Here is a 27,772-nt window from a genome sequence, read left to right on the forward strand (position 1 = left end):
CTGAGGTCGGGAGTTCGAGACCAGCCTGACCAACATAGAGGAACCCCGTCTCTACTAAAAATACAACAACAAAAAAATATTTAGCTGGGCATGGTGGTGCATGCCTGTAATCCCAGCTACTCGGGAGGCTGAGGCAGGAGAATCGCTTGAACCAGGGAGGCAGAGGTTGCAGTAAGCCGAGATTGCGCCATTGCACTCCAGCCTGGGCAACAAGAGCGAAACTCAGTCTCAAAATAAATAAATAAATAAATAAATAAATAAATAAATTATCGTTCAGGCTGAGCGTGGTGGCTCACGCCTGTAATCCCAGCACTTTGGGAGGCCGAGGTGGGCGGATCACTTGAGGTCACGAGTTTGACACCAGCCTGGCCAACATGGAGAAACCCCGTCTCTACTAAAAATACAGAAATTAGCTAGGCATGATGGCGCAAGCCTGTAATCCCAGCTACTGGGGAGGCTGAGGCAAGAGAATCACTTGAACCTGGGAGGCGGAGGTTGCAGTGAACCGAGATCACGCCACTGCACTCCAGCCTGGGCAACAAGAGTGAGACTCCGTCTCAAAACAATAAATAAAATAAAAAATAAAATAAAATAAAATAAAAATATCCTTCAGAGTTAGTTCAAATGTTACCTCAGCCTCCTGAGCAGCTGGCATTACAGGCGCCTGCCACCACACAAGCTAATTTTTGTATTTTTAGTAGAGATGGGATTTCACCACGTTGGCCAGGCTGGTCTTGAACTCCTGACCTCAGGTGATTCCCTGCCTTGGCCTCCCAAAGTGCTGGGATTACGGACGTGAGCCATCACTCCCCGCCTTGAATTACTTTTTCTTTCCATTGTGATTCAATAGCATTTTGTTATTTTTGTTACTGGTGTTATTTTTGTTTATTGTTATTTGTTACTTTTGTTACAGCACACTGGCTGTCTTTTCTCTAAAAGGCAATACAAGGCCGGCACAGTGGCGCACGCCTGTAGTCCAGGCTACTGGGAGGCTGAGGCGGGAGGATCGCTGGAGTCCAGAAGGTTGATGCTGCAGTGAGCCGTGATAGCGCCACTGCACTCCAGCCTAGGCGACAGAGGGAGAACCTGCCTCAAAATAAACAAATAGCAATACGACAATAGGATATTGGCTCTGGAATTCAGAATCTTAGTGCCAGCTCTGTTACTCAGTAGCTGTATAATATTGGATAAGTGAATTTTCACACTTTGAAAACCAGCTTCCTCCATCCGCAAAATCGAGCCAATAATAATCCCTAACTCATGAGGCTGTGAGCAGATTAAAGGAGATAGTGTCTGAAAAGCATCTGACACAGTAGGTGCCTCTTTAGCTAGACCAAGGGTTCTTAACCTGGAGTTCATGGACCCTTAGGGGATACATGGATGAACTTCAGGGGATCTAAGAATCTAAAGCAACATTTTGCATGTCAATATATGCATATTATTATTATTATTATTTCTGGGAAGAATGTCCATAGCTTTCATCAGCACCTTTAAGGGTTTGTGAATCAAAAACGTTAGTATGCGGTACCCTTGGGCAGAAAAACAAACAAGAAAAGGTTAGACAACTCGATGGTAGACCTTGAGGGATTAGAGCCAGCCTTTCAGGGTTTAATAGGTTCTTTCTCATGCATACATAGTTTCTAATGTTCACAATAGCCCCTTGAAGGAGGTGTTAGCGCACCTATTTTTCAGATGCCGGAACTAAGAAACGAACTGATCTGTAATAGACGGAGTTCCTAACCAATGCAAATATTATTGAAGACTTTTCTAGGCCAAAACCGAGCTAGGCTCTGGGAACCGAAGTCCAGTCAGAACTCAGCACCACAGAGGCCTCCCTCTTCCCTGGTTTGCATCCCCAGCTCATTCTGCGCCTCCGGAACGTTTCATAGATTTTTGCTGAGTGAAATCGACTTGCTGCCGCCACCGCCGAAAAACTCCCGGGGCACAGAGCTCCGCCCCCACCGGGCCAGGCCCCACCCCCTCTGCGGTCGGTATTGTCCGATGGTTCCCGGCGTACCTCGGCTTCCCTCGGTAGTTTCCGGCAATGGTCGAGAGTTTCTAACGTGCCCCCTTGTTGTCTCTCGGCCGCCGTCCTCTCAACCACCGCCCCCCTTTTCGGCTCCCTCTCCCCCTTCCCGTTCCCCCAGTCAGCCTGGCCCTGCTGGTGCCTCCGGCGCTACGGGCTGGGCAAGATGGCGGCCTTCGGGATCTTGAGCTACGAACACCGGCCCCTGAAGCGGCCGCGGCTGGGGCCTCCCGATGTTTACCCTCAGGACCCCAAACAGAAGGAGGTGCGTTCGAAAATCGGGGCTCTGGAGGGGCCGGGGGCACGCGGTCAGCCTAGGAGGAGGCACTGACGGCTGGGAATGGGGGGCGGGGCGGTTCGGTGAGAGCAAAAGTCCCGAAAGGGGGAAGAGTAAAGTGGGCTGGCGTGGGAGGGCAGGACGGGGGGCGGTGGGGGGTTCCAAGGTATGAATAGGGGGTGGTGTAGGGGCCGCACCAGAGGCGCCCTCCTCCACACACACCTCAGAAAGTTGTCTGAGACAGCTTGGTGGGGTACGGCTGCTCGGCTGTTCGCAAGAGAAGAGTGATGTTTGAGGGCGCGCTGGGTGGCTGGGAATCCTAGTGACCATGGGAGTGAGGGTGGGGTCCAAGTGAATGTAAGGGCCCAGCTTTAAGTAACGATCTGTTCTACACGGAACCCTCCTCCTGCCCTTTCACCTTGTTCCTTCTTTTCTCCTGCCCTACTCTCCCACCCCTTCCCCCTTCCCCTAAGGAAAAAACAACTAAACGCCGCTTTCCTGCCTCAGGATGAACTGACGGCCTTGAATGTAAAACAAGGTTTCAATAACCAGCCTGCTGTCTCTGGGGATGAGCATGGCAGTGCCAAGAACGTCAGCTTCAATCCTGCCAAGGTGAGACAACTCTGCCAGGCTGAAGGAAAAGGCTGGAAGAATCTGAGAAGGAGCAAAGGCCCTGGGTTGGGAAGACTTATAGGGACAACCTAAGTGGCTGAGTTTGCCTTCATGACCTAATACTATCTCATTGGCATTTGCCCAGCAAAAGGCAGGACCACCTGTCTGCCCCTTCTTCCCACCCTGAGGTACACTTTTCTTCCCTCAGATCAGTTCCAACTTCAGCAGCATTATTGCAGAGAAATTACGTTGTAATACCCTCCCTGACACTGGTCGCAGGAAGCCCCAAGTGAACCAGAAGGACAACTTCTGGCTGGTGACTGCACGATCCCAGAGTGCCATTAACACTTGGTTCACTGACTTGGCTGGCACCAAGCCACTCACGCAACTAGCCAAAAAGGTAAGGTACTGTTTCCTGTCCTTCAGGCCAAGGAGGGAGCATGGGGTACCAAGTACCCTCCTATTCCCATATTAAGCTACATGGGTGTCAGCTCATGGGGATAATAGAGACCTCACTATTTGCAATGTCCATCCAGGTCCCCATTTTCAGTAAGAAGGAAGAGGTGTTTGGGTACTTAGCCAAATACACAGTGCCTGTGATGCGGGCTGCCTGGCTCATTAAGATGACCTGTGCCTACTATGCAGCAATCTCTGAGACCAAGGTTAAGAAGAGACATGTTGACCCTTTCATGGGTGAGTAACTCCTAACACCAGGTGTACTGCTGATGGCTTCAAGGAGTGATAGAGACACCCTTGGAACCATCCTCCTTCTTAATCTAGATTCCTTGTTTCTGCTTGTTTCTTGCATTTGCTTGATCAGTAAACACTGAGAAATTTGAGTGTCTACTGTGCGCATATACTGGGCTACAAAGACGTCCGGTGCATAATCTCTGCCCCTAGGATACTAGTAGTCTAACAGGGCTGCTAAGGTATATGTACAAATAACATAATTAAATATAGAAAGTGGTGAATGTCAAGCTAGGAGCAGAAGGTTCTTTGAGTGGACAAAAGATTACTTTCTTATGGGGGTACCCGGAAAGGCTTTAGGAAGGTGGGATTTGACTAGAGACTAAAAGGATGAACTGAATTTACAAATATGGTGATTAGGGGTGGGGGTAAGGTATTCTAAGTAGAAGGATTTTTTTTTTTTTTTTTTGAGACAGAGCAAGACTCTGTCACCCAGGCTAGAGTGCAGTGGCAGGATCTTGGCTTACTGCAACCTCCACCTCCCGGGTTAAAGTGATTCTCCTGTCTCAGCCTCCTGAGTAGCTGGGATTACAGGCGCCCACCACTGCGCCCGGCTAATTTTTGTATTTTTCTAGAGACGGGGTTTCACCATCTTGGCCAGGCTGGTCTCGAACTCCTGACCTCATGATCCACCTGCCTCAGCCTCCCAAAGTGCTGGGATTACAGGCATGAGCCACCGCACCCAGCCAGTAGAAGGATATTCTAAGCAGAAGGATAGTATCAAATAGCCCTTTTTCCCTCTTTCCTCCAGAATGGACTCAGATCATCACCAAGTACTTATGGGAGCAGTTACAGAAGATGGCTGAATACTACCGGCCAGGGCCTGCAGGAAGTGGGGGCTGTGGTTCCACGATAGGGCCCTTGCCCCATGATGTAGAGGTGGCAATCCGGCAGTGGGATTACACCGAGAAGCTGGCCATGTTCATGTTTCAGGTAGAGAGTAGGGCATGCTGTGTGGGGCATTGGGTTGAGCTTGAACTTGTACTCTGCCAGTAGAGAACAGAATCTGCCTGCCACCTTGCCCCAGTTGTGGTTCTCTTCATCTTTTCATTTACTTTATCTGCTTCATCTCTAATAGTCCCCTCTTCCCTCCCCTGGTACCCATAGGATGGAATGCTGGACAGACATGAGTTCCTGACCTGGGTGCTTGAGTGTTTTGAGAAGATCCGCCCTGGAGAGGATGAATTGCTTAAACTGCTGCTGCCTCTGCTTCTCCGAGTAAGGCTTGGAATTTTGGTACTGGTGGGGCAGGGGGAGTCTAAGAAGAATTTGAGGAAGAATAAAATGTTAGAGCAGGGTCCCCTGGAGAGAACTAGGGGCTCTGATGGTCGTGTCTTCACAGTACTCTGGGGAATTTGTTCAGTCTGCATACCTGTCCCGCCGGCTTGCCTACTTCTGTACACGGAGACTGGCCCTGCAGCTGGATGGTGTGAGCAGTCACTCATCTCATGTTATATCTGCTCAGTCAACAAGCACGCTACCCACCACCCCTGCTCCTCAGCCCCCAACTAGCAGCACACCCTCGACTCCCTTTAGTGACCTGCTTATGTGCCCTCAGCACCGGCCCCTGGTTTTTGGCCTCAGCTGTATCCTACAGGTAGGTACTAGGCGGGCCCAAGGAAGCATTGAGAGATAGCCTGAGAAGAATCAGGTGCCCATCCCAGAGAATAGGGGTAATTCCAAACTGGATGTGGGAGTAGGTGCTGAGTACTTGCTTGGAGGTTGTTGTTTCTTGGTAATGGGGTGTTAGTCCCCTTTGGGGGTTTTCACCTGCCTCTCTCTCCCTTCCAAGGCTAAATAGTGGGCCCAAAGCCTTTTAGGAAAGTGAGTGAAGGGAGGGGATCGGGGTGGAGTGATGCCTGTCTTGGGGACCCAGTCAGAATAACTTTGGATCTGGAATCTACGGGTTGGGTCTTAGAATGGGATTCCAGAGGGGTAACCATGGTGAATGAGTTGGACTTAGCTGTTTCTATCTGGTAGACCATCCTCCTGTGCTGTCCTAGTGCCTTGGTTTGGCACTACTCACTGACTGATAGCAGAATTAAGACCGGCTCACCACTTGACCACTTGCCTATTGCCCCGTCCAACCTGCCCATGCCAGAGGGTAACAGTGCCTTCACTCAGCAGGTATGTCTGACCACTAGCCTGGTACTCTCAGATTGGGCTATGAGGCTAAATTACTCTTTCAGAAGTAGTGATTTGGAGTCTAGTACTATTCTTCTAGCCTGGGGCTCTGGCCTTTTATATGCCTTGGTACATCCTTGTAGCCTTCCTTTTTAACATTGCAGGTCCGTGCAAAGTTGCGGGAGATCGAGCAGCAGATCAAGGAGCGGGGACAGGCAGTTGAAGTTCGCTGGTCTTTCGATAAATGCCAGGAAGCTACTGCAGGTATGTGTCAGAGAACAGATAATAGGAAATATGTTTGAGGAAAGGATGGGGATAGTAAGGACATGTAGATCTGAGAGCCAGAATGCACCGGGCCTCTGGTTCAGTCCCCTTTACCACTTTTCCTCCTTAGGCTTCACCATTGGACGGGTACTTCATACTTTGGAAGTGCTGGACAGCCATAGTTTTGAGCGCTCTGACTTCAGCAACTCTCTTGACTCCCTTTGTAACCGAATCTTTGGATTGGGGCCTAGCAAGGATGGGCATGAGGTAAGCGAAAAGGGGAATAGAAGGAGCAAAAAACATTGCAAGAGCAATAATATGTCTGAGGGGGAAGTCATGGTGAGGCATTGAAAGCAGAGCATATCTGCAGAAATGATCTTACTGGGCCCAGGATGTTTTATGATAGAGCCCAGTCTTTAGGAAATTGGAACTCATTTCTTTGTCCCCACCCCTACCTTACTCCTCCTTCTCTTCCTTTGTTCTCCAGATCTCCTCAGATGATGATGCTGTGGTGTCATTGCTATGTGAATGGGCTGTCAGCTGCAAGCGTTCTGGTCGGCATCGTGCTATGGTGGTAGCCAAGCTCCTGGAGAAGAGACAGGCGGAGATTGAGGCTGAGGTTAGAGGGCAGAGATAAGAGAACAAGATTGGCCAATGGGAAGGAATTTACTGGGGTTGGAGACCGAGAGATGGAGGTGGTGGAGGGACCAGAGTTGAAGGTGTGAGAACAGAGTAAAGAAGCAGAAGAGAACCTAAGGCAAAGTTACGGACGTGAGGCGAAAGTAGAGAAGAGTGGATTGTAGTAAGAGTTAGAGATAACATCAAGGCTTCAGTTGGGAGGTGGTAAGGAACGTGGAGGTCAGCAGGGGAATGAAAGTGAAAAGCATGGGGTAGAGGTCAAGCAGGTGGTAGTTTAAGGCCTACACATTGAGGAGTGAAGAAGCAGGTAAAAGTCAGTTCTACAATTTGTTCTGTCATCTTGCAGCGTTGTGGAGAATCAGAAGCCGCAGATGAGAAGGGTTCCATCGCCTCTGGCTCCCTTTCTGCTCCCAGTGCTCCCATTTTCCAGGATGTCCTCCTGCAGTTTCTGGATACACAGGCTCCCATGCTGAGTACGGACCCCTACCACTCTCTAGTTACCTCTGCCTAGACTCAGTTACCCGCCACTGTCATCAGAAAGCATAATTAACAGCCCTCTGGTCTATATTTCTCTCTTGGGCTCTGTGCAGAATGACTTTTAGATGTAGTTCTAGTGATCCTCTTTAACTGGTCATCTTACAGTTAAACAGAGTAGAGAAATACAGAGAAGGATAAAAACAAGAGCTTGTGATTGAAGCATTTTCACTGCATAAATCGCAACAAAGATGTTACATTCCTTTCTGAGATGGTGTGTGGGACAGCATGTGGGGTAACCAACCACACTTTGTCCCTCAACAATTTCTGGGATTTCTATTTGATCACTCTTATTATTGCCTTAGGTGTGTCCCTCTCTCTTTTGGCCCACCTTTTTGTGTTCTCCTAACTTAATGTTTCCTCATTCCCTTCCTCCAGCGGACCCTCGAAGTGAGAGTGAGCGGGTGGAATTCTTTAACTTAGTACTGCTGTTCTGTGAACTGATTCGACATGATGTTTTCTCCCACAACATGTATACTTGCACTCTCATCTCCCGAGGGGACCTTGCCTTTGGAGCCCCTGGTCCCCGGCCTCCCTCTCCCTTTGATGATCCTGCCGATGACGCAGAGCACAAGGAGGCTGAAGGCAGCAGCAGCAGCAAGCTGGAAGTGAGTGGGCTTTTCCTTGCACTAGATCGTTTCTTCTGACATTTCCATCTTCATGGCTCCCAGGGGCCTCTAAGAGCCTCTTTTGCCTGGGGCAGGGGGGTAGTATTTTTCTTAGCACTTGGTGATTGACCAAGCACTCTCACATCAATTGTTTCATTGGTTCCTCCCATCAGCCTTGTGAGGTACTCTTATCCCCATTTTCAAACTGAAGAAAACAGAGCCTATACTGGTTAAGTGATTGGATGAGGCTTGACTCCAGATCCTGTGCTTTCCCCAATCTGGTCTTCTCTCTCCACTTCCCCAGTGAAGTTTTATAGATGGTGGGAGCCACTCCCTAGGGCTAAAGCAACTTCGCTTATGTTCTATGCCCTCAGGATCCAGGGCTCTCAGAATCTATGGACATTGACCCTAGTTCCAGTGTGCTCTTTGAGGACATGGAGAAGCCTGATTTCTCAGTAAGTTCAATCCTGAGCGTGGCAGAATCTGGATCCTTGGATCTTCCCATTATGCTTGCTTTTGGCATTTTTTAATGCCCCCTCATCCACTTTCCTTCTTCTCATGTTCTGCTTTCTCACCTTTCTCTCAGTTGTTCTCCCCTACTATGCCCTGTGAGGGGAAGGGCAGTCCATCCCCTGAGAAGCCAGATGTCGAGAAGGAGGTGAAGCCCCCACCCAAGGAGAAGATTGAAGGGACCCTTGGGATTCTTTATGACCAGCCACGACACGTGCAGTACGCCACCCATTTTCCCATCCCCCAGGTACTATTCCCCAGCACCTTGTGATGATCTGTTTTGAACCCAGATTGCTGTCCAAGGAATTTGCTGAGGGGTTGGAGCTGTTCTGAGGATGTGGGTTGGGAAAGGGAAGGGCTTTAGCATGTGGATGCTGAGGGGTCTGAAGCATGCTTTCAAGAGGAGGGAAGGAGATCGGTGCTGGAGTCTGATGGTGCTGCTGGGATGCAGGAGGAGTCATGCAGCCATGAGTGCAACCAGCGGTTGGTCGTGCTGTTTGGGGTGGGAAAGCAGCGAGATGATGCCCGCCATGCCATCAAGAAAATCACCAAGGATATCTTGAAGGTTCTGAACCGCAAAGGGACAGCAGAAACTGGTGGGTTTGAGGCTCCTTAAACAGATCTCCCCCAAAGAATGCCCTAGTCAGTCTTCCCTTCCCCAGTATAGGGAACTCCCCAGTCATGTCCCAATGTCCTGTCTCTTGGAGTCTCCTGAGAGCTCTAGTCCTTTTGAAACTTCCCCCCTCATTCCCCCCCTCTACAGACCAGCTTGCTCCTATTGTGCCTCTGAATCCTGGAGACCTGACATTCTTAGGTACCTCACAGTAAGCCCCATACTGCCCTCCCTCCCTCTCCCTTCCCTCCCTGAACCTAGCACCTCCCTGTACATATTCCTTTAAGGTCCACATAGTCTGTGGTCCTCTAAACCTTTGCTTCACTGTTCCCTTCCCTTCATTCCTCCCCCATCCCTTCCTTGACCCTCCCTTCCCTGTTTCCCTCTTCCTTCCTTCCCTCCCTCCCTCCTTCCCTCTCTCCCTCCCTCCCTCCCATAGCCTTCTCTCCATACCCCACTCCCCACCCCTAGTCAACTAGTTATCTTCCCTGTCTTGACTGGTCCCTTTCAACTGTCCCCTCAGGTGGGGAGGATGGGCAGAAGCGGCGACGCAACCGGCCTGAAGCCTTCCCCACTGCTGAAGATATCTTTGCTAAGTTCCAGCACCTTTCACATTATGACCAACACCAGGTCACGGCTCAGGTGTGGGCCTAAGCCCAGCCCCTTTCCCACATTCTGGCCTCCTGTTCTGTTTTCCTTTTCTTCCCTATCTTCTCCCTGCTAGGCAGGCTAAGCCTCCTGGTCTCATCCCCTTCCAGTGTCATCCTTTCCTCCTTCCCTGGTTCTTTCCTCTCTCCACTCCCATCTCACTCCCACTGCCCTTATCAGGTCTCCCGGAATGTTCTGGAGCAGATCACGAGCTTTGCCCTTGGCATGTCATACCACTTGCCTCTGGTGCAGCATGTGCAGTTCATCTTCGACCTCATGGAATATTCACTCAGCATCAGTGGCCTCATCGACTTTGCCATTCAGGTGGGGAAGTTGGGGAGATGAGGGTGGAGGCAGGAGTTCATGCCATATAGCGGCTATGGAGGGTCATAAGGACAGGGGTAGAGGCTCCAGCCAGTTTCCCAAGCTATTTGAAGGGGCAGAAAGACTAGCATGGGGGGAGTGGAACATGAGCTAAGACTGCAGGAATAGAGACTTAAGTGCTCCCTGGGGAGGCCAAGAGGCAGATTAGAGCATTGGGCACAGACCATCCTCCCACTGTGGAGTTCATAGAACTGTATCCTGGACACTGGTTAGAGGTGTTGTTGATAGAATAAACTATCAACAATAAACTATCAATAGAGGTGTTGTTGATAGACTGTGGCATAGGGTAACGAGCCCTTCTATCCTGTGGTGGCTCCAGCAGGAAGGGGCTCAGGCCCAGCCTTGCCAGCGTCCCCATAGGAAGGTGGTTTCTATGTAACACGAGGGGCCTCTTTGCATTTCTCACCCCCGTTTACTCTGCTAGCTGCTGAATGAACTGAGTGTAGTTGAGGCTGAGCTGCTTCTCAAATCCTCGGATCTGGTGGGCAGCTACACTACTAGCCTGTGCCTGTGCATCGTGGCTGTCCTGCGGCACTATCATGCCTGCCTCATCCTCAACCAGGACCAGATGGCACAGGTCTTTGAGGGGTAAGCAGAGCTTCGGAATAACTGAAACAAAGCTCTGGCGAATGCCGGTGGAAGTGGCCTGGGAAGAGCATGCACTTCCTCACACTCTGGGGAAGTGCCTGCTGCTCAGGTGGGAAAGGAATGGTATTTCCCAGAGGCTTGAATCTGTTTGGAGGAGCCCGCATACCATCTGCTGACCCTCCCAACCTTGCTTCTTCATGCAGGCTGTGTGGCGTCGTGAAGCATGGGATGAACCGGTCCGATGGCTCCTCTGCAGAGCGCTGTATCCTTGCTTATCTCTATGATCTGTACACCTCTTGTAGCCATTTAAAGAACAAATTTGGGGAGCTCTTCAGGTAAGAGAGGTGGAAGGTAAGGGGTAGCGAGTGGGACCTACTCCCTTCTTCCCATGACCACCCAACTCAGGAGGAGAGGATGGCCCGGGACCCTGCTGCCTGTCTAGGGTCATTTGTGGACTGTGTCCTCCACATACTGTTGTGTTACCAAGAGTGGGCCCTCTTCCTCAGCAGGCTTGCTCCCCGCCTATATCTGTGGGGCCCACCCTCTTCCCCCTTTTCCTCACTGCCTTCGGAGGCCCCAGTTCCTTATTCCCATGTGGTTCCTTTCCTGCCCAGTCTGTTTTGTCCCATCTCCCTTTTCTTGTCTCAAGATCCTTCATCCCTCACTTTCTCCTTTTTTTCTTTTCTCCCCTTTCCTGACCATCCCTCGACCTCAGCAGACCTTCTTCAACACTACTATCTCCTTTCCTCCATCCCTGCAGCGACTTTTGCTCAAAGGTGAAGAACACTATCTACTGCAACGTGGAGCCATCGGAATCAAATATGCGCTGGGCACCTGAGTTCATGATCGACACTCTAGAGAACCCTGCAGCTCACACCTTCACCTACACGGGGCTAGGCAAGAGTCTTAGTGAGAACCCTGCTAACCGCTACAGCTTTGTCTGCAATGCCCTTATGCACGTCTGTGTGGGGCACCATGATCCCGATAGGTATGGGGTGTACTGAGTGAGGAAGGGCACCATGCCCCCATCTGAGATAGGGAGGGCTGAGGTACCCGGGCGGTACTACAACCTTGATTATTTAGTGGGGCAGAGATGAGAAGTTAATGGGTCTGAGGTTTTGTGGAGCAAGGTTTTTCCTGAGGGCATTTGTACTTTTCCCTAGGGTGAATGACATCGCAATCCTGTGTGCAGAGCTGACCGGCTATTGCAAGTCACTGAGTGCAGAATGGCTAGGAGTGCTTAAGGCCTTGTGCTGCTCCTCTAACAATGGCACTTGTGGTTTCAACGATCTCCTCTGCAATGTTGATGTGAGACTTGGGGTGGGGTTTTGCTAGTGGGGCAGTGACCAGGGCAGGGGGCTGGTTGTGATCCTCTGACCAGGGACAGAGTTCCGTAGAGTGGAGGCACACTGCTTTGAGTGGGCCTCCACACTGAGTCGTGGTGTCTGTCTGTTTTTTCCTCCAGGTCAGTGACCTGTCTTTTCATGACTCGCTGGCTACTTTTGTTGCCATCCTCATCGCTCGGCAGTGTTTGCTCCTGGAAGATCTGATTCGCTGTGCTGCCATCCCTTCACTCCTTAATGCTGGTGAACTACCAATCTGTAACCCCTAGCATTTCTAGACCTCAAATTTCAATACACACTGGACGGCCATCCTCTCATTGTTCACTGTGGGAGACCTTGCTGCGGCTCCCTGGCCTTCCTCAGAAGGCCAGTCCTTTGGTATGCTGAAGGCTAGAAGAAACCTGTTTTTTAGCCCTGGATTTGCAGCCCTGACCTTTCCAATTTCTGACCCTTCAACTGCGTAACAGTTCTCTGCTCTACCTCGCTTTCAATATTATCTTGCTTTTTCTCCTTTCACTTTACCTCATCTTCTCTCCCATGCCCCTGCCATACACTTGCATGCATGCAGGCACGCACACACATAAACCCACATACAGTTTAACTTCATCCCTTCCAGATCTGTTTTGTCTTCCTTTTAGCTTGTAGTGAACAGGACTCTGAGCCAGGGGCCCGGCTTACCTGCCGCATCCTCCTTCACCTTTTCAAGACACCGCAGCTCAATCCTTGCCAGTCTGATGGAAGTAAGTGACCCTGATCTGAACCAGCCAACAGTAGAAAGTGTGGTTCCCCTGCCTCCGTGGATTCTACTTTTGCTTCCCCTGACTTCATCGCCTTCCCCAGACAAGCCTACAGTAGGAATCCGCTCCTCCTGCGACCGCCACCTGCTGGCTGCCTCCCAGAACCGCATCGTGGATGGAGCCGTGTTTGCTGTTCTCAAGGCTGTGTTTGTACTTGGTACGGGGGTAGGAAGGGAGTGGTGCCAGAAGTGTGTATAGGGTGGAGTGCCAGCTAAACTACAAGGGACAGTCTTTCTCCCTTCTGAAGGTGGTCTCTCTGACCTTTGGGGAGGAGGGGAGGGAGAGAAGTATATTTCTGTCCCATAGGGCAGGATTTGGGGTGTTTCTACCTCTGTGGGCCCAGGGTGGGTCTCCACACAGTGTTCCAATCTCACTCTGCCCTCCCTATCTCCCACCCGTGAACCACAGGGGATGCGGAACTGAAAGGTTCAGGCTTCACTGTGACAGGAGGAACAGAAGAACTTCCAGAGGAGGAGGGAGGAGGTGGCAGTGGTGGTCGGAGGCAGGGTGGCCGCAACATCTCTGTGGAGACAGCCAGTCTGGATGTCTATGCCAAGTACGTGCTGCGCAGCATCTGCCAACAGGTCAGTTTCACCTTCCTCCCACACCTCCTAAATGCCTCTGTGTAATATAGTTCTGTTTCCAGCCCGTGATCACACCAGCTCCCTACTATACATTGTGTTCCTTAACAACTCCAGCCCATCCCCCATATTCCTAACCCCCTCACTGGTTGTTCCCAGTCCCTGATTGTCAGCTTCCTCAGGAATGGGTAGGAGAACGTTGCCTTAAGTCTCTGTGTGAGGACAGCAATGACCTGCAAGACCCAGTGTTGAGTAGTGCTCAGGCGCAGCGCCTCATGCAGCTCATTTGCTATCCACATCGACTGCTGGACAATGAGGATGGGGAAAACCCCCAGCGGCAGCGCATAAAGCGCATTCTCCAGGTAGGCCAAGGCTGTGGGGGCTGTGGAGGAAGCAGTGGGCCCAATCTGGGGAGAAACAATAGGAACCTTGAGAAAAGGAGAGGGGGAGTTAAGTAGAGAGGAAGACAAACAAGGATATAGGGGAGGGGAGAGGTAGCGAGAGAAACAGCTCCAGCATGGGCTGAGGAGCAAGTCCAGTAGAGTCTAGACTCCAGTGTAAGAGTATTAGGTGAGGGCATAGCTATCTGGAGTGAATCTAGCTTATCAATGGGAAGCATAGCATCTGGGAGGCCTAGGTGTGGGCCGTGTATATTTGGCATTTTGGCCATGGCTCAGGAACTGAATAGTAATAGCTACTACTTGCTGAGCATGTGCTTTGTGCCAGGTACTGTGCTAGGCACTCTGCACACATTTCCTCATTTAATCGTTATGACCCTATGAAGTAGGTGAGCCTCCCTGTTTGACCGATGAGGAAACTGAGGCTTGAAGAGGTTAAGTAACTTGTCTAAGGTCACATAGCCGATAAGTTTAGAGTCAATATGTGAACCCAGACATGTCTGTGCACTTTCCTCTTCACATTGCTTCACACCTTCAGATGACCAGAGAGTGGAAAAATAAAGCCGTTGAGGAAAAGCTAAAGGAATAAGGTCTCTTCAGCGCAGAAGAGATAGTGTTGAAGAGAGATTAGCTAACAGTAGCCTTCTGGTCTCTACAGGACTTTGAGAGATTGTCTTATAAAGGTTCTGTCAGGGACTTTGAGCAGCTGGTCTAAAACAAGAGAAGCAGGCTTCAACTTTAACATCGAGGGTTTCAAGGTTAAGCATTAAGCAGAACTTCCTGATACGAAGGGATGGGAAAGATGTGAAATCTTTCCTGAACTATTTTAAAAATTGGAAAGATTTTCAAATAGTTTGGACTATTTAAATGTAGTCTTTTTTTTTTTTTTTTGAGACGGAGTCTCGCTCTTGTCGCTCAGGCTGGAGTACAGTGGTGCGATCTCGGCTCACTGCAACCTCTGCCTCCCAAGTTCAAACAATTCTCCTGCCTCAGCCTCCTGAGTAACTGGGATTACAGGCGCCCATCACCACACCCAGCTAATTTTTATATTTTTAGTAGAGATGGGGTTTTGCCATGTTGGCCAGGCTGGTCTCGAACTCCTGACCTCAGGTGATCCGCCTGTCTCAGCCTCCCTAAATGTAGTCTTTCTTAAAGATGGGGACATAGAGGTCCCTTTCAGACCTCCAGGAGTCTGTGATTCAATGTTGCAGGAGATCAGGAATTGGCCTCAGATTGTTGGGTAGCTGGGGGTAACACGATGATGACTAGCCTGGGTGTGGGGCCTCTATCACAGAACTTGGACCAGTGGACCATGCGCCAGTCTTCCTTGGAGCTGCAGCTCATGATCAAGCAGACCCCTAACAATGTGAGTAGTGCCTGGACCCTCCCTTTCCTGTGCTCACGTTCAGCTCCATGTGTCAGGGAGGCGGTCCACCACAGAAGAACCTAGATCCTACCCTTGGGCTCTTGAGCTGAGAGATAAGAGGGGATGGGAAAATGGTGAACAAGTGGAGCTGATGATAAGGGAAATGGGTTGAGAGTGTTGGAGCTCTGAGCTGTGGGGAAGCTTGGTGGTGGTGGTGGAGCCTGTTTCTCTGGCCATAGATGTAAGGAGGTATGTAAAGGAGAAGACAGTGAGGAATTGGAGAAATATGGAGGTACTAGAGGGCATGATTCCTAACAGAGTTGCGTTCCTATCTCCCCATCAATCTCCGCCAGTGTTGTCCTTCTCCGTCATCTCCGATCTCTCCTACCATCTGCTTTCCTTCACCCTTAGCTACCTATTTTAGCACTTCTGTGCCTTTCATCCTCCCCAGGAGATGAACTCCCTCTTGGAGAACATCGCCAAGGCCACAATCGAGGTTTTCCAACAGTCAGCAGAGACAGGGTCATCTTCTGGAAGTACTGCAAGCAACATGCCCAGCAGCAGCAAGACCAAGCCTGTGCTCAGGTCGGATAGAAACATGTTAGGACCCATCCCCTTAGGAGTTTTTCTGCTGGTAGCGTGAGTGATATCAGATGCGTGGAGATGCCAGCATGTCCATCAGGGAAAGGAGAGGATAGATTGTTCCAGCCTTGCCTGGCTCCCCTGTGACCCTGTGTCCTCTGTCTGTTCTCCAGCTCTCTAGAGCGCTCTGGTGTATGGCTGGTGGCCCCCCTTATTGCTAAACTGCCCACCTCAGTCCAGGGACATGTGTTAAAGGCTGCTGGGGAAGAATTGGAGAAGGGTCAGCACCTGGGTTCCTCTTCACGCAAAGAACGTGATCGACAAAAGCAGAAGAGGTAAAGGGGCTTAGGGAGTGGACCAAGATTGAGGGGTAGAAAGGAGAAGAGGCAGGCCCGGGGAAGAATAAAATGGGCCAAGGAGAAGCATCATAGGAAAGTGGAAAATCAGAGGATAAGAGTGGGCATGGCTGAGCAAGAGGCTAGATCTTAAGAGAGTAGTCTGGAGAATGAGGTTGGAAGTTGACTCCCAACCCACAGTCTCCCTTTTCTCCTCTCCTCTTCTCTTCTCTTCTCTTCTCTTCTTCTCTTCTCTTCTCTTCTTTCTCTTGTCTCTAGCATGTCCCTATTGAGCCAGCAGCCCTTCTTATCGCTGGTGCTAACATGTCTGAAAGGGCAGGATGAACAACGTGAGGGACTCCTTACCTCCCTCTACAGCCAGGTGCACCAGGTACAGATCTCTGGGCCATGGAGGTGGGCAGGAGGTCAGGGAAGGATGCACCTAAGGGGTTACTCTGTACTTGGAAACTTCAGTACTTTCTGATAAACATATTGGCTGCTGTGGGATGGAAACACGAAGATCCCTGAGCTGCATATTTTATTTGTTTCTATTCTAGATTGTGAATAATTGGCGAGATGACCAGTACTTAGATGATTGCAAACCAAAGCAGCTTATGCATGAGGCACTCAAACTGCGGCTCAACCTGGTGAGAAGGCCAGCTGGGGAGAAGAAGGAAGAGGGTAGGGCTGGAAATGCAGAGTGCAAAAGCCTCAGGTTGGGGAGAATGGGGGTAAGGATAGAGGCCCCAGGTTATTCTGAGTCTTGAAGGGTTTTTTTTTGTTTTTTTTGTGTTTTTTTGGAGTCAGAATCTCACTCTGTCACCCAAGCTGGAGTGCAGTGGCGCCATCTCAGCTCACTGCAACCTCCACCTCCTGGGTTCAAGTGATTCTCGTGCCTCAACCTCCTGAGTAGCTGGGATTACAGGTGTGTACCACCACACCTGGCTAATTTTTGTATTTTTCATAGAGATGGGGTTTGACCATGCTGGTCAGGCTGGTCTTGAACTCCTTACCTCAAATGATCCGTCTGTCTCGGCCTCCCAAAGTGCTGGGATTACAGGCATGAGCCACCGTGCCCAGCCTGAGTCTTGAAGTATTAACCTTGTTCTCTGAAAGTATGCAGGGACTGAAAGTGGTTAAGGGGGCTGGATCACTGTGGTCATGGTCCAATAGGTTATGTACCCTGGATCCTTGCAGGGCCTCTGCCTCAGTATCCTAGATTCTGACTGGGCCCTAGAAGCACTGGAAACCCACTGTGGAATGTTGAATGGAATCCTGGAAATCATTCTGTCCAATTCCCATCACTTTCTAAGTATGGAAACAGAGGCTTAGAGACGTCAAGAATTCCGTCATTGTCTTGAGATCATGTAGCAAATCATAGGCTCAACTCAAGCATGGCCGGGTGCGGTGGCTCACGCCTGTAATCCCAGCACTTTGGGAGGCCGAGGCGGGTGGATCACGAGGTCGGGAGATCGAGACCATCCTGCTTAACACGATGAAACCCCGTCTCTACTAAAAATACAAAAAAAATTAGCTGGGCGTGGTGGCAGGCGCCTGTAGTCCCAGCTACTCGGGAGGCTGAGGCAGGAGAATGGCGTGAACCCGGGAGGCGGAGTTTGCAGTAAGCCGAGGTCGCGCCACTGCACTCTAGCCTGGGTGACAGAGCGAGACTCCGTCTCAAAAAAAAAACTCAAGCATGAACTCAGGCGTCCCAACTCAGATTGGAACTAAGCTTTCCTGAAACTCTGGCCTTTGTCCCTGAGCCATCTGACTGACTTGTTGTGGCCCTGGCAGGTGGGGGGCATGTTTGACACGGTGCAGCGCAGCACCCAGCAGACCACGGAGTGGGCCATGCTCCTCCTGGAGATCATCATCAGCGGCACTGTCGACATGCAGTCCAACAAGTAAAGCATCCCCACCCGCTCCCTGCAGTTTCATACCCAAGAAGCTCCCCCTACTCCCATGCCAGGTGCACCCACTGAGATTGGTGTGGCTGTTACTGTGGACTCCGTGGCCCTGGGCTCCCCATACAGTTTTGGTGCCCTTGGGATGACATATTAAGCACCTCTCCCTGCTTGCATCCTCTGCTGAGGCCTTTTTCTATCTTCACCTCTTTCTTCTCTGGTTTTCTCTCTGGCTTCCTGTCTCAGTGAGCTCTTCACTACTGTGTTGGACATGCTGAGCGTGCTCATCAATGGGACATTGGCTGCAGACATGTCTAGCATCTCACAAGGTAGCATGGAAGAAAACAAGCGTGCATACATGAACCTGGCGAAGAAGTTGCAGGTAAGCAGAGGAGGCGGGGGCAAGGTTTGCGGTTACTGGAATCTGCTGTCCAGCCTCAGGAACTTGCTTCTGGCTGGAGCCCTCTACCTTTCCTTCTCACGTCTGTCTTTTCTTTGTTACTCATGCCGTGAGCATTTACTGAGTGGGGGTCTTCTCTGTGCCAGGTTCTGTGCTGTCCCCTGAGACTTCCCATCCCTGTTTTCTGTATCTCTGAACTCTTGTCCCATCTTCCTGTGCCTGCAGAAGGAGTTGGGGGAGCGCCAGTCGGACAGTCTGGAAAAGGTTCGCCAGCTGCTGCCACTGCCCAAGCAGACCCGAGATGTCATCACGTGTGAGCCACAGGGCTCCCTTATCGATACCAAGGGCAACAAGATTGCTGGCTTCGATTCCATCTTCAAGAAGGAGGCATGTTCCATTGTCTGCCCGTGTCCCTTGCCTTTTTTCCCCTTTGGGCAAGAACTTTGCCTGCATCAGCTTTGTAGCTCCAACAGACTCATCAGATTCAGGAGCCCATCAGTCTCTGCCGGTGAACACCATCTCTGGGGTTTTGAGCAAATCACTTAACTTACCTTACATTTCATCTCCATCCTTGAAGTCCCACCCTCTTTCCTTCACCCTGCCCTCACCTTTTAACATACTACCCATTTTTCAATACCCTACCCTCCTCTTTCCTCTGCTCCACCTGCCCCATGTCCTACCCCACCCATCTATCTGGCCGACAGCCTGTATCTCTTTTATTTCTGTGTTTCCCTACACCCACCCATCTCTGCACACTTTTATCTTTTCCCTCTCTGTCAGTTGCGGTATTTGTTGAGTAACCATAATTATTGTGTATAGTTTAAAACCCAAAGTCTAACTCCTTCATATATACATTCTCTTCATCTGTCTTCCTAGTCCATCTGTCTCTTTTCCTCCGTCTCTGTCTCTCTCCCTGTCTGACTCGTTTGCCTTTCTTTGTCTCTCCACCTTTTTGTCTCTCTCTTCCTGTTTCTTTCTCTCTCTGACTCTTTCTCGGCCTGCCTAAAGGCAGAGTCTCTCCCTGCCTTCCTCTCTCTCTTTCTCTGCCTTCCTTTTTCTGTCTTCCTCTGAATGTCAATCCCTCTCCCTCCCCGCTCCCTCTCTGGCTTTCTCGCCAACCCCTTTCTCTCCCAATCTTCTCTCCCCACATGCCCCCCGCCCCGTTTGTTCATCTCCTCTCCTGGTCCGGGCTGGCTTCATCTTGCACCTCCACACCTCTCCCTGTCCCCCACCCTTCACTCTCTCCCGGCATAACTCTCTTCCGCATGTATATGTGTATCCATGTCTGTCTGTCTGCTTCTTACCATCTCTCCTGAATCTACCTGTGACTTTCTTTCTACCCATTCCTACAAATGCTTGCAGTCTTCTGTTTTCTAAGTCCCAACAGCTTATTGTTTTTCATTTTCTGGAGCAGGGTCTACAGGTTTCCACCAAACAGAAGATCTCGCCCTGGGATCTTTTCGAGGGGTTGAAGCCGTCAGCACCACTCTCTTGGGGCTGGTTTGGAACAGTCCGAGTGGACCGGCGAGTGGCTCGAGGAGAGGAGCAGCAGCGGTTGCTGCTCTACCACACACACCTGAGGCCCCGGCCCCGCGCCTATTACCTGGAGCCACTGCCACTGCCCCCAGAAGATGAGGAGCCGCCTGCTCCTACCCTGCTAGAGCCTGAGAAAAAGGCTCCAGAGCCCCCCAAAACTGACAAACCGGGGGCTGCTCCACCCAGTACTGAGGAACGCAAGAAGAAGTCCACCAAGGGCAAGAAACGCAGCCAGCCAGCTACCAAGACAGAGGTGAGCGCCTCCCCCGTGACAGTTCTCCCACAGCCTCTCACTTCATGACGCTCCGGTTTCTGGTTTGTGGGAGGGGTGGGGGCGCATAAGGAAGGGGTGCCATTAGAATCATAATAAAAATTAACCATATACGAATCCAGCTCCTCTTTACCTCATTCTCCCCCAGCTCCCCGACCCCATTCAGCTACAACCCACTCACCCTCTTCCTCTGCCACTCACACAGGACTATGGAATGGGCCCGGGTCGGAGCGGCCCTTATGGTGTGACAGTGCCTCCGGACCTCCTGCACCACCCAAACCCTGGTTCTATAACACACCTTAACTACAGGCAAGGCTCCATAGGCCTGTACACCCAGAACCAGCCACTACCTGCAGGTGAGTGCCAGCCACTAGGAATGCTGGAGGGACCTACCTGTACACTCCCCCTGCCCAAAGGATGATGCCATTCCCCTGAGGAGCTATGGATGTCAAGGACACTGAGCAAGAGACAGAGGGATGAGGAGCCTAGAGGTCAGCCCACTCTCCTTTTCAGGTGGCCCTCGTGTGGACCCATACCGCCCTGTGCGCTTACCAATGCAGAAGCTGCCCACCCGACCGACTTACCCTGGAGTGCTGCCCACAACCATGACTGGCGTCATGGGTTTAGAACCCTCCTCTTATAAGACCTCTGTGTACCGGCAGCAGCAACCTGCGGTGCCCCAAGGACAGCGCCTTCGCCAACAGCTCCAGGCAAAGATAGTGAGAGGGGCAGTAGGGAGGGCTGTCAGGGAGAGGGGCTTTTGAGGGTCACAGGACTGAGGAGACACTTGGGATCTTCACAAGGACACTCAGGGTGGGAGACACAAGAGATGAGATGGCAGCAAGCATTTCCTGAGTTTGAGTTGTTCTCTTTTCTCCCTTTAGCAGAGTCAGGGCATGTTGGGACAGTCATCTGTCCATCAGATGACTCCCAGCTCTTCCTACGGTTTGCAGACTTCCCAGGTAAGAGCCTGGGATTGTGAGACTAGGGGGATGAGGCAAACTGCTCTGCATACTCTCGGCCCTGATTCCCTCTCTCCTTCTTCCCTCCAGGGCTATACTCCTTATGTTTCTCATGTGGGATTGCAGCAACACACAGGCCCTGCAGGTACCATGGTGCCCCCCAGCTACTCCAGCCAGCCTTACCAGAGCACCCACCCTTCTACCAATCCTACTCTTGTAGATCCTACCCGCCACCTGCAACAGCGGCCCAGTGGCTATGTGCACCAGCAGGCCCCCACCTATGGACATGGACTGACCTCCACTCAAAGGTACCCAAAGTAGTGGTGAGCTAGGAAGAGATGCAGAGGTATAAGGGAGCATTTGACTTGGGAAAGCCTGTGCCTGAAAGTGGTGGGACTGGTCAGAACTTTCGGAGACATCAAGAATACTTATCTGCCACATAGCCCATAACCAACAGAAGTCTCGAGCTGGAAGGGACCCTGGAGACCAATAGTTTCATGACTACTTCCTTAACAGTTCTTTGAGGCCCAGAGAGGGGAAATTGTTTATCTGACTCAAGGAAAAATCTGGGCTGGGTGTGGTAGGTCACACTGGTAGTCCCAGCACTTGGGGGCCCAAGGTGGGAGAATCAGTTGATTCCAGGAATTCGAGGCCAGCCTGGGCAACATAGGGAGATCCCATCTCTACAAAAAAAATACATATTTTTTTGAAACAGAGTCACACTCCATTTGCCCAGGCTGGAGTGTCGTGGCATGATCATGGCTCACTGCAGCCTCGACCTCTGAGGCTCAGGTGATCCTCCTACCTCAGCCTCCCAAGTAGCTAGAACTACAGGCACACACCACCAAGCCCAGCTAATTTTTTGGATTTTTAGTTGAGATGGGGTTTCGCCATGTTGCCCAGGCTGGTCTTGAACTGAGCCACCACACCTGGCCAAAAAAAATTTTTTTTTAATTAGACAGGTGTGTTGGTGCATGCCTGTAGTCCCAGCTACTCAGGAGGCTGAGGTGGGAAGATTGCTTGAGCTTGGGAGTTTGAGGCTGCAGTGAGCTGTAATCGCACAGTGAGCCGAGATTGTGCCACAGCACTCCAATGGTGACAGAGTGAGACCCTGTCTCAAAAAAAAAAGAAAAGAAAAAGAAAAAAATATCTGGAGTTCATAGATGAACTACATGACAAGGAGTCGTAAAGCCAGTACCGGCTTTGAATACCAGGTTAAATACCAGGATGGACAAATGAATGAATCCTCCCACCATGGTTAACGTTAGTCAAGCCTTAGTTGAGGCCTTGTAACCATGTATAGAGACTCTGAAGCTTAGGATTAAGAACAGTGGGGAGTGGGCTAACTGCCCATTGTGTAGCCAGCACTATACCAGGACTGGGTGAGGTAAAGAAAGATAGCAAAAAAAACCCCCACGATACATAGTTCCTCACTACAAAGAATCTTTACTATAGCTGGGGAGATGAGACTTATAGAAGAATATTGAGAGAACACTCTGAGCAAAGATATAATCAGGTATGCAGTTGTATGCTATGAGGTAAAATGTGGATTGAGAAAAAGTACGTGGTAATATCTGTGGGCCTGACTCATCAGAGAATGTTTCATGAAGGAGGTCAGACTTGAGTTGGCCTCTGAAGAATAGCTGTGATTGGGATTTGTGGAGAAGAGGAAAAGAAAGGGCATTCCAGGTAGAGGATGTAACATGAACAAAGACATGGGGACCAGAATGAGGATGGTGCCTGGGGAGAAGGGCCTGGATGGAGTGTAAAATCTGTGCTGGGGAAGTCACTGGGGCTAGGCTAGGAGGGGGCAGGCTGAGAGATGGCCTTGAATGCTCAGCCGAAGAATTGAGACGCAGTCCCAGAAAGGGCTCTTTTGATCAGAAGAGTGATAGGAGTTGGGTATGTTGCAAGGTTCCTTGGAATGAATGGATAGGATGTGTACTGGAAGGTGCAAGAAGAAGACTTCAGGCCAGGCACGGTGGCTCATGCCTGTAATCCCAGTACTTTGGGAGGCCCAGGCAGGCAGATCACCTAAGGTCAGGAGTTCGAGACCAGCCTGGTCAACATGGTGAAATCCCGTCTCTACTAAAAATGCAAAAATTATCTGGGTGTGGTGGCATGTGCCTGTAATCCCAGCTACTTGGGGGGCTGAGGCAGGAGAATCACTTGAACCTGAGAGGTGGAGGTTGCAGTGAGCCGAGATCGCATCATTGCACTCCAGCCTGGGCAACAGAGTGAGACTCTGTCTCAAAAAAAAAAGAAGACTTGAGACGGGGAGCCTGGCCAGTAGACTCTTGAAGTGATATACACATGTGGTAGAACAACTTGAAATGTTATTTGGGAACAACAACAGCAACAGCAAAAAACCTCAATGAGTGTTTATAGAATGCCTATCTTGTGCTAAGACTATTTTTTTCTTTTCTTTTCTTTCTTTTTTTTTTTTTTTTTTTTGAGATGGAGTCTCACTCTGTCATCCAGGCTGGAGTGCAGTGGTGCAATCTTGGCTCACTGCAACTTCCACCTCCCAGGTTCAAGCAATTCTCCTGCCTCAGCCTCCCGAGTAGCTGGGATTACAGGCATCCACTACCACGCTCAGCTAATTTTTTTTGTATTTTTGCTAGAGATGGGGTTTCACCATGTTGCCAGGCTGGTCTAGAACTCCTGACCTCAAGTGATCCACCCACCTTAGCCTCCCAAAGTGCTGGGATTACAGGTGTGAGCCACCGCACCCAGCCCTATTTTTCATTTTTGTAAGAGAAAAATAGCTAATGCAGAATTGAAAAATTCCTAACCATTAAGGTTATGAGACACTAAAATAGAGTATCATCTTATGCAACTTATTCCCCAGACTGGAAGTCTGGTTAGTGACACGAGGAATGAATGAAATAACCTGCTAACGTTTCTTTCAGGTCAGGGACCCAAGGTTTATACTGACCCCCTCTCCTCACCTCCCTCATGCCTTGACCTCTGACCCTCTTGTCTTTGGAGGTTTTCACACCAGACACTGCAGCAGACACCCATGATAAGTACCATGACTCCAATGAGTGCCCAGGGCGTCCAGGCAGGCGTCCGCTCAACAGCCATCCTACCTGAGCAGCAGCAGCAGCAGCAACAGCAGCAACAGCAACAGCAGCAGCAGCAGCAACAGCAACAGCAGCAGCAGCAGCAGCAGTACCACATCCGGCAGCAGCAGCAGCAGCAGATCCTGCGGGTAAGGCACTGGGATTTCATCTGGGACCTGGGAGCCCAGGGAGGAAGAGAGGCACAAGTTCTTCCCACACAGTTACCGAGACTAAACAAGGCAGTGTACCAAAACACCTAGCAGAGCGGCTGGCCTCTAGTGGTGCTGGAGAAGTTTTCTACCCTCCCCCTTTTTGTTTTCTGGGGATCATAGTGGGAGAGAGTTGGACATTGTCTGCTGGGTACCCTAGATTTGGTTTCTTTCTGTGCAGCTGTCTAAAAAGGGAAGGCAGTAGACCCCGAGCTCCCACCCTGCTTCCTCATCCCCTGCCCTCAGCCCTTTAGTTCTGAGGCTTAGCTTCCTCCCTCTGCTCCTTCTGAAGTATCTTTTATGTTCTTATAGCAGCAGCAGCAACAGCAACAGCAGCAGCAGCAGCAGCAGCAACAGCAACAGCAGCAGCAGCAACAGCAACAACAGCAACACCAGCAGCAACAGCAGCAACAGGCGGCTCCTCCCCAACCCCAGCCCCAGTCCCAGCCCCAGGTAGCTGCTGGACTACAGCCCCAGGCTCAGGGACAGCTGCCCAGGTTGGGCACGCAGCCAGTGAACTGGGTTGGGGACAGTATGGAATAGGGTAGAGGTGGGAGGCAGGGCATGGCACCCTAAAAATGGATTGGGAGGCCAGGCGCAGTGGCTCACGCCTGTAATCCCAGCACTTTGGGAGGCCAAGGCAGGTGGATCACTTGAGGTCAGGAGTTCAAGACCAGCCTGGCCAAGATGGTGAAACCCGGTCTCTACTAAAAATACAAAAAATAATAATAATAAATAAGCCAGGCATGGTGGCAGGTGCCTGTTATCTCAGCTACTCAAGAGGCTGAGGCAGAGAATTGCTTGAACTTGGGAGGCAGAGGTTGCAGTGAGCCAAGATCACGCCACTGCACTCCAGCCTGGGGGACAGAGCGAGACTCCATCTCAAAAAAAAAAAAACGGATTGGGAAAGGAGGTTGAAGAAGGAGAAAAGTTCGACTTCAGTCTTCCACTTCCTATTTCCACCCAGTTCCAGCGCCAGGGGCTTCAGCAGACCCAGCAGCAGCAACAGACAGCAGCTTTGGTCCGGCAACTTCAACAACAGCTCTCTAGTAAGCCTGCCTGCCTTCCCAAGGAGAACCCCATGGAATAAATTTAGGGGGCGGGGTGGGCCAAAGTGGCTGAAACGATGGCTTCAGGCCCGGGTTATGAGAGGAGGCATTCCATTCCATCCCCTTCCCTCGATACCTGAACAGCTTTCCTCGTGCATACCCACACCCCTGCCTGGTCTTCCATCCCTGATAATCTCTGGTTTTTCACAGATACCCAGCCACAGCCCAGTACCAACATATTTGGACGCTACTGAGCCACCTGGAGGAACTGCTTGTGCACTGGATGTGGCCCCACCCTTTCCTCTTAATTCCCAATCCCATTCCTGGGCTAGCACCAGTAGTGGTTGGGGCCCTCCCCTCAGGCTCCATTTTTAATAAGTTTTTAGTATTTTTGTTAATGTGAGGCATTGAGCTGTTGGGTTTTGTATATTATTTATATAGAGACCCCAGAGCTGTTGCACCCAATACACAGAGCTTCTTTGCAAAGGGAGTGTGCGAGTTCTGCATGTCTGGGAAGGGTGGTCTCTTGGGAGAATGCAGGGGGTTGGACCAACAAGTAAGAGTCTTCATTCTATTCTGATCATCTCCCCTGTTTACCTTACACTCTAAAATTTCTTTTTTTCTTTTTTTTTGAGACGGAGTCTTGCTCTGTCCCCCAGGCTGGAGTGCAGTGGCGCGATCTCGGCTCACTGCAACCTCTGCCTCCCGGGTTCCAGCGATTCTCCTCCCTCAGCCTCCCGAGCAGCTGGGATTACAGGCATGTGCCATCACGCCCGGCTAATTTTTGTGTTTTTTTTGGTAGAGACAGGGTTCCACCATGTTGGCCAGGCTGGTCTCGAACTCCTGACCTCATGATCTACCTGCCTCAGCCTCCCAAAGTGCTGGGACTACAAGCGTGAGCCACCGCGCCCGGCCTAAATTTCTTAATTCTAATTGGATTGCTACCCTCTCTTCCTCTTCTTCAACATGGCAACACATTAAGGTATAGGCCCTTAGTCTCTTTTTATTTATTTTTGAGATGGAGTTTTGCTCTTGTCGCCCAGGCTAGAGTTCAGTGGCACACTCTCAGCTCACTGCAACCTCCACCTCCTGGGTTCAAGTGATTATCCTGCCTCAGAGCCTCTCGAGTAGCTGGGATTACAGGCATATGCCACCACGCCTGGCTAATTTTTGTATTTTTAGTAGAGACGGGGTTTCACCATGTTGGCCAGGCTGGTCTCGAACTCCTGACCGCAGGTGATCTGCCCGCCTTGGCCTCCCAAAGTGCTGGGATTACAGGCATGAGCCACCACACCCGGCCCCTTAGTCTTTTAAGAAGGGGCAATGAACATTCTCAACTAAATGTTGGAGCTTCTTTACAGCTTTCCTCCATGGGGGATATACCGCTGGGATTGAGGAGGGGCCATTAGGCCAGGGGAAACATCAATAGAACCTGATTCTTCTTCCACAACACCCCAGATGTTGGGCCTCAAACAAGCTGGGGAGGGTGGAGATGACAGACACTGCCTACCCTTCTTGTCATCTTGTGTGGTCCCCATCATGCACCAAGTGGCATACCTTTCATAGGACAGAGAACTTCCCTGAGAGTCACATTCCTGGATGAAAAATTGCCCTCCATTGGCATGTGCCATCATAGAATAGGTCGTGGAAGGACCGTTTGGTTCTAGGAGGAAGAGAGACCAGTAAAAATAAGCACCCTTTCTCTCTCTGCCCTACTGCCAGAACTGCCTGTTCTCACGTGACCCACCTTGGCAGTTACCCAGGATGACTTGCTCGCTCCCATTTTACAGTAGAGAAAACTCAAAACTGTTGCCCCAGAGTCACATTTGGAGCTGCGGCAGGGCCATTCTCGCCCTCTTGCTTTCCAGTTTGAGTTCTAGATCCAAGGCTGTCCAGGAGAGCCAACTGGTTTACTACAATGGAGTCTTGGAGTCTTCTGCCCTGCCTAGCTAGGGCTGGAAGAGGATCAGCCTCAGCCTTGTGAGTGGGTGGTACAGGATGATTTGACAACTTAAGGATAACATGCAAGCCATAGTTGCACCCTATTACTGGGAAGTGTCTAGTGTGCTGGCAAAACCAGGAGCACCAATCAGTACCCAAGTTATAAAAAATAAAATAGCCCTCTTTGAGGCCCACGAAGCCCTTGCTTATATGGGACTTACCAAGTTTAAGAGTTGCGTGCACAAGGAATGGAACTCCCCAACAGTGTAAAGGCAAACATGACTGAAGCTTTCTTCTCACTTATTCTATCCTGACATAAACATTCTGAGGAGCCACAGGAGTACAGGCTTGGCTGGGATGAGGGACATTCAGAGGGGCTTGGGGGTTGCTAAACAAATGGCAGGTGCGCCACATACAAAAACACAAGACACAAAGACACTGAACCTGGAGGGGAGAGAC

The 27,772-nt window shown here is 50.7% G+C and overlaps 1 protein-coding gene across 11 annotated transcripts; it reads left to right on the top strand.

Annotated features, from left to right (window-relative positions):
- Positions 1–1,965: 1,965 nt before the first annotated feature.
- Positions 1,966–25,858, top strand: MED12 (mediator complex subunit 12). 11 transcript variants are annotated; one of them, XM_008973561.5, is made up of 46 exons: positions 1,979–2,291; positions 2,811–2,915; positions 3,124–3,315; positions 3,452–3,608; positions 4,414–4,595; positions 4,770–4,880; positions 5,005–5,259; positions 5,643–5,789; positions 5,951–6,050; positions 6,181–6,317; positions 6,538–6,669; positions 7,036–7,162; positions 7,602–7,831; positions 8,206–8,286; positions 8,418–8,588; positions 8,793–8,937; positions 9,105–9,155; positions 9,478–9,596; positions 9,783–9,926; positions 10,411–10,574; positions 10,778–10,909; positions 11,335–11,562; positions 11,738–11,882; positions 12,040–12,160; positions 12,556–12,657; positions 12,758–12,871; positions 13,123–13,298; positions 13,478–13,657; positions 14,988–15,059; positions 15,511–15,644; positions 15,815–15,976; positions 16,256–16,367; positions 16,534–16,623; positions 17,771–17,880; positions 18,127–18,262; positions 18,506–18,667; positions 19,695–20,069; positions 20,293–20,443; positions 20,601–20,806; positions 20,972–21,049; positions 21,140–21,194; positions 21,270–21,357; positions 24,041–24,263; positions 24,636–24,776; positions 25,291–25,372; positions 25,583–25,858. In XM_008973561.5, exons 1-46 carry the CDS (start codon positions 2,193–2,195, stop codon positions 25,624–25,626), a joined length of 6,468 nt encoding a protein of 2,155 aa, XP_008971809.1. In that variant the 5' UTR covers positions 1,979–2,192; the 3' UTR covers positions 25,627–25,858. The 11 variants fall into 11 exon arrangements, with proteins under 11 accessions (XP_008971808.1, XP_063457631.1, XP_003820191.1 ...); XM_063601563.1 differs by having other exon boundaries at positions 2,046–2,291; positions 20,601–20,797; positions 24,639–24,776; XM_034950180.4 differs by having other exon boundaries at positions 2,047–2,291; positions 20,601–20,797.
- Positions 25,859–27,772: the final 1,914 nt, after the last annotated feature.

The sequence above is a fragment of the Pan paniscus genome, chromosome X (assembly GCF_029289425.2).
Source record: "Pan paniscus chromosome X, NHGRI_mPanPan1-v2.0_pri, whole genome shotgun sequence".
Lineage (NCBI taxonomy): Eukaryota > Metazoa > Chordata > Mammalia > Primates > Hominidae > Pan > Pan paniscus.